General features: G+C 44.3%; 1 protein-coding gene across 2 annotated transcripts in view; it reads left to right on the top strand.

Annotated features, from left to right (window-relative positions):
- TBC1D17 (TBC1 domain family member 17) overlaps positions 1-6,409 on the top strand; it is a 112,036-nt gene that overhangs the window by 6,624 nt on the left and 99,003 nt on the right. Inside the window, exon 1 of one of the 2 annotated variants that reach the window (XM_068241362.1) lies at positions 4,156-4,235. The exons of the other annotated variant lie outside the window; for it this stretch is intronic. Within the exon in view, the coding sequence (XP_068097463.1) occupies positions 4,215-4,235 (21 nt within the window). The 5' untranslated portion in view covers positions 4,156-4,214. Of the gene's footprint in view, positions 1-4,155; positions 4,236-6,409 lie in introns of those variants that run through there. 2 annotated transcript variants of the gene reach the window in all.

The following is a 6,409-nucleotide window of genomic DNA, read 5'->3' as shown; positions in this document are numbered from 1 at the left end:
AGGCTCTTGGTGACACTTTACTGAGCCAGGCCTTCCCTCCGTGCTGCCGCTGTAGCTCCTAATCAGTCCTAGTATGACAGGCCCTATTTATAAAGCGACGACATCATCCACGGCGCTGTACAGAGTATATGGCCTTGTAATTTAACTGTTCCTCAGAGAAGCTCACAATCTAATCCCTTTTATAGTCATATGTTTATTGCCCATCATAGTCTAGGGCCAATTTTAGGAGGAAGCCAATTAACTTATCTGTATGTTTTTGGGTACACGCTCCATAGCTAAATTTTGATTCCTTCTTAGGCCCTGTTCACAGTAGTGCATTGCGTTGGGACGTAACGGTTGCATTGTAAGGTGGAAAATCGCACTGCATTGTTAACCTATGTGACATTCACAGTGCAGAAGGCGATCGAAGGGAGTGCAGTATCCCAATGTACTGCATGCAGTGCGTTACCGCATAACAGCGCAGTTAACGGTGACATGGAAAGCCTAGTGCAGTGGGATTTTTCCACTCCGTTGCATTCCTGTTTATGCAGGGTATGCAACGCAAGGTAACTATATTAGTGGCTAGGATAGTGTACTGGTTAAGGGCACCACCTTTGATATAGGAGACCAGGGTTTGATTCCTGGCTAGGGTCAGTACCTATTCAGTAAGGAGTTCAAGGCAAGACTCCCTAACACTGCAGGGTGGCCTCTTGAGCGCGTCCCAGTGGCTGCAGCTCTTAAACGCTTTGAGTCCGACAGGAGAAAATACAATTATTATTATGATTTTTTTTTAATGCTGTCATTTTTTTTAAAGGGGCACTACAGTGAAATATATGCTATTGGAATTTTCCTAGTAGCATGTTTCTATTAGAAAGAGCAACACATATTAGATAGTGCTGTTGTTTACAAAGGTCGTCTGGATAAGATTTATTGCTCACATACAGATCCTGCCATCACAAGGCAAAGGAAGCGACATACTCTTTGTTCAGTTAGGGTAAAGGTCCGTACACACGCCGGACTGGAGGTAACGATGGGTCCGTCGTTGTCTCCCGCTGGGTGGGCGTGCCAACGACAGTCTGGCGTGTGTACGCACTGTCGGCGGACTGATACGGCTGTTTCTGAGCGATCCGCCCGGCGGATCGCTCAGAAACAGCCGTATCAGTCTGCCGACAGTGCGTACACACGCCGGACTGTCGTTGGCACGCCCACCCAGCGGGAGGCAACGACGGACCCGTCGTTGCCTCCAGTCCGGCGTGTGTACGGACCTTTAGGCTGTATGAAAACAGCTATCCCTATCCTCTTGTCAGCTCAAGCCATGTTCTTGTAATGCAAGCTCCTTCCCCTAATGCTGTGAAAAGTGTTAGGTAAATAAACAGGCTGCCTGTTTATTTACCTAGGACATTCCACAGCAAGGTGCCTGCTGCTAAATGAACTTGCATTAGGGCTGGTTCACACTGGGCGCTTTTGCAGTGCTTTGCTGATTTCCCGCGATCAGCAAAGCGCTGCAGCTAATATATCCCTATGGATACATTCTCAATGTGGCATTTGCGATCAGTCACTTTGGAGCTGATCACATTGTGATTCTCATTCTACTGAAAGGCAATCACAAGTTCAAATTGCAGTAAAAACATGAATTTAGATCGTGTTTGCGATTAGTGCTCCAGGGGCTTGATTCACTGAACTGTGATAACTCATATCACGGCCGATTTTGGGCGCATTGTCACGTTTGCGCTCGATCGCAAATTTTCGTGTGAAAATTTGTGATCGCGCCCAAACGCGAAAATGCGTGCGAAAACGGCCATGACATGAGAGATCCCGGTTTAGTGAATCAAGCCCCAAATGTGAACTAGCCCTTAGGAAAACAGGGATTGAGCTGACTGAGAAGAGAAAGATATTAGCTGTTATCACACAGCCTGGCTTCCCCTGCCTTGGCGATGGCAGGATCTGTATCTGAGCTATAAATTATCCAAACGACCTTTGTAAACAAAAGCACCGTCTAGTATGTTTTGCTCTTTCCAATAGAAATATGCTACTAGGAAAATCCCAAATAGCCTATATTTTGCTGTAGTGCCCCTTTTAACAAGTGTTTTATTTTTGTAATTATAGGGAAGGGAGAAATAAGGGGTTAAAATTAATGGGGGATTTATATTTTTTGTATTTATTTTAATATATGTTTGGTGTATTTTTACTTGTTTGGCCACTAGATGGCCCCACACTATCCTGTGCACTGAACAGTACACTGGAAGTAGTGTAAACCTGTTTTTACTTTCACATTGTAAATGAGCACAGGCATCTCATTGATGCCATTGCTCATTCACCGTGGGCACTTTGATTGGCTTTGGGAACACACGTTCCCATTCACCAATCCATAACCTGACAAGAGGGAAAGGGGAAGAGAAGTGCGCACTTCCTCGGGACCTGGTACCAGAGCTGCATGCAGCGGAGGATGGCAGCATGGGAGCGATCCGTGCGCATGGGGCTGGAGGAAGCCCCAGGTATGTATAAAACGTTTTTTCTCCCCCTCTCTGGTTTACAGTACTTTAAGGTGCCCACATTACTGCCATACAATGTGGCAAAAAGATATATCATTCTGTGATCTCAATCTAATCATAGAGGGTCCTATTACTTCCACACACTGCTTATGGATCCACAAAGTTGTGCTGCTTTAATGCAGTGAAACCTAACAAATCATCAATCTGACTGGACTAGATCAGAGTGATCTAATCTGCCTGTAATCGACTAGAAAAATAGTTTATGGGCACCTTAACTGTAATATCTATTTAAAATCAATTCAACATAGTAATGCTGGGAATACACCATACGTTTTTTCAGCAGATAGCTGGTTCGATAGATCATTTCCGAAATGTCCAATCTTATTTTCGATCATTTTTATGATCCATTTCTCATAGAAGTGAATGGAAATTGATAAGAAAGCTAAGAAAATCGATTGGAAATAAGATCGGACAGTAAATTGACAAAATAAATCTCATTGGGCTCTATTCATAAAACCTTACCGCAAGTTTTCCGCTCAAAACAGCGGATTTTCCCGTCCATTTAGCAAAGTGGGCATTCATAAAAGCTGTTCCCGCATGAAAATCTACAATCCCCCAGCAGAGAGAGAAATTTCCGCCTTCTCCAGTGTTTTTCTCGATTTATCTAGAAAAAAGTAACAAAATGGCCATTCATAAAGATTAGAGGAAGCGGTATGTGGACGGGAAATACCGCTTCCTCTGATTTTGCGGATTACATACAAGTGAATGGGACAGACCTCCCAGAGAGAGCAGCGCACGGAGGGACTCTGCCGGCTGAAGTGTTTCCGCATGCCTTCCGACAGCTTACCGCCAGCTTTCAGCGGGAGATCTCCGCTCTTGCATCGCAGCTGGCAACATTTTTTTGAATGACCACCCAGAAGTGTAAAATACCGCTGCGGTATTTTACCTCCAGGAGTTTTTTCGCCACATCTTTTTTATGAATAGAGCCCATTGTGTATTCCCAGCACTCAAAAAACCCTGCAAAACACCCTAGGTGTGAACAAACCCTTAGGGCCTATTCACACTAGGGCGTTTTGCCGGTGATTTCGGCAAAACGCTCAAGCACTAGCGCTTTTTTAAAGAGCTAGTGCAATAATACCCTATGGGCCCATTCACCGTCGATTAACACAAATCGCCAAACGCAAACGTGTAGCCTGCACCATTTTCAGCGCTAAAAGCGATCACTAAAAAATCTCCAAGTGTGAATGGCGATTTTTTTGCTTTCAACGCAAAAAAAGCGCCTGAGCAAAATGCTAGCAAAAGCTAGTGATGTAGTGTTTTGCATGGATTTGGTTATCTTTGACACTATCGTACAATGAAAATTGTATAGTGTGTGCGATTATTAGTCTGTACATATTGTAAGGGCAATAGATTTTGAGCACATTTGAGGGGCAAGTGACATGAAAGATTCATTGAATTCTGTAAAGCCCTGTATAGTAATAATGGGGTCCGCGGTCAGAATCAAGGACTAGCTTAGAGAGAAGAATCTTATAGATCCTGTAACTCAGTCATCAGCCTGCGTAGCAGCTCCACTGTGTTGGATGTGGCGCAGCCGCTGCGTCACCAGCTGAATTCCCCCAAGTCAACATTAGAAGCGTGGAGGGGGCGTGGCTGTTGCCTAGCAACGCCGGAGAGCAAGGGCGGTCAGGTGTCAATCAGAGCGGAAGTGACGTCGCTGACGCGGAAGTTTTGGACTAGCTGGTCATGGAGTCAGATGCTTGCAAGGTGAGTTGGGTGATTGGAGATAGTTGTGGCGTCGTAGTGAGATGGGTTAGCTGGGCACGTTTTGTTCCCCTCATTAGTGACTATATAATCGCTCCTTCTTCTGGATAAGGGCCTGTTATTGCGAGCTGGCATGTAGTTACCGCTAGGTGGCGCCGGGGAGGCCAGGAGTCTCTGGGCTGCTGATAATAATACAAATCATGTGACTGTCTTGTGATTGTCCTGCTTCACAAGTCTCCCCGATAACCATGAGAATTAATAACGGAATGGGTACAAAGAGAACCTGATACATGTGTTAGAAGCTTGGCCAGCATAGTAGGTCTGGGCCTGGCTGTGAGGTTGCTTGTAGAGAGCACACAGTTCATATTTACAGCCCTGGAATCAGCATACATCCCAGAAATCATATTTGTTCAGACAAGTTTTTTTTTAATCATTTAATGGAGCATTATTTCGTTTACACACAATAGAGGGCACAGAAGTTTTGCAAAAAAAAAATAAAAATGTGGCAGAATTATGCGACATAAAAATATGACAAACTATGAAACTTTGCCTCATGACATACTGTCAGTAAAGAGGTGTAGCTTTAGCAGACAAAGGGCTCTATTCATAAAAAAGTTGTTGCGAGAAAACTCCTGGAGGGAAAATACCGCAGCGGTATTTTACACTTCTGGGTGGTCATTCAAAGAAATCTTGAAAGCTGCGATGCAAGAGCGGAGATCTCCCGCTGAAAGCTGGCGGTAAGCTGTCGGAAGGCATGCGGAAACACTTCAGCCGGCAGAGTCCCTCCGTGCACTGCTCTCTCTGGGAGGTCTGTCCCATTCACTTGTATGTAATCCGCAAAATCAGAGGAAGCGGTATTTCCCGTCCACATACCGCTTCCTCTAATCTTTATGAATGGCCATTTTGTTACTTTTTTCTAGATAAATCTAGAAAAACACTGGAGAAGGCGGAAATTTCTCGCTCTGCTGGGGGATTGTAGATTTTCATGCGGGAACAGCTTTTATGAATGCCCACTTTGCTAAATGGACGGGAAAATCCGCTTTTTCGAGCGGAAAACTTGCGGTAAGGTTTTATGAATAGAGCCCAAAGCATCTGCAATGCTATTTTATTACTACAGTACAGTATTAGCATTATGTGTTTATATAGTTTGGAGTGAGCTTGATATGTCTCTCAGTGCATCACTGATGCACTACTAGGAGACAGCTCAAGCTCACTCCAACCTGAATTATCGCAAATTGTTTCTGTTTTAAGAAAGCAAACTTTTGTTTTCCTTAGCATTTTAGTAAGGGGGCTTTTAGGATCATTGTAGCCCCTCACACACTCCAATGAGTTCTGGTTCACCATGAGCTTGCTGGTTAGTCTTTACCTCTCTGTGTTTTATATAGCACCAATATATACTGCATCTTATAGAGTATATGTCGTGTCACTAGAGCCTTGTACACATGTACGAGGACTGTAGCCAAGCAGGAATCACAATTGGTTCCTCAAGCGATAGTGTTGCCCCGAGGCTGCACAGACGCATCATTCACCTCTATGTTAGCAATGCATTTTGTTGCAATATGTGGGGGAGGAGGGCAGATGGAGCAGTGGCCAAAACAATTGCTAGGCTGATCTAGCTTAATCTAGGGTTTGTGTCTGTGCACGCATAGCAATAACCTGTACAGTTCACTCTACTTTGGCTTCAGTTCAACGATTTGAGGAGCATAGACAGTTAATGTCTGTCTTTACTGGGTGCTGAACTGTATGCAGTGCATCAGCACATAAGTTGCCAAGCAGATTTGTTGCCAATACAATGTAATGGCAATGCATCCATACTGCTGCATGCATGTTAGGCTCACACCTAGGTTTAGATACTTGCATGTGTAGGTAGCATCCTGTGAAAGAAATCTACTGTACTATGGTTTTGGGGGAAATAGGTTAGAGTTAATGCATTGAATAGGCTTACATGCAAGGCTATGAGAGTGCAACGCTATGAACAGACTGCGTGTAGGTAAGTTCTCATACTACGAGGACGTCGTAAAATTGATCAATCAAGATTGGATGAGTATGCTTAGCTTTAGTGTGTGCGTGTACTGCAGCAGTAAATTATAACATATCCTTGCTCAACAGCAGTAAGTATGATGTGTGTAATCTGTTTTCTGTCCTGACATTACTGGGCAAGATGGGCGCTTGCACTA

Source organism: Hyperolius riggenbachi, chromosome 6, assembly GCF_040937935.1.
Source record: "Hyperolius riggenbachi isolate aHypRig1 chromosome 6, aHypRig1.pri, whole genome shotgun sequence".
NCBI lineage: Eukaryota > Metazoa > Chordata > Amphibia > Anura > Hyperoliidae > Hyperolius > Hyperolius riggenbachi.
Note: the sequence above shows the minus strand (reverse complement) of the source record. Positions and strands in the feature narration are given on the sequence as shown.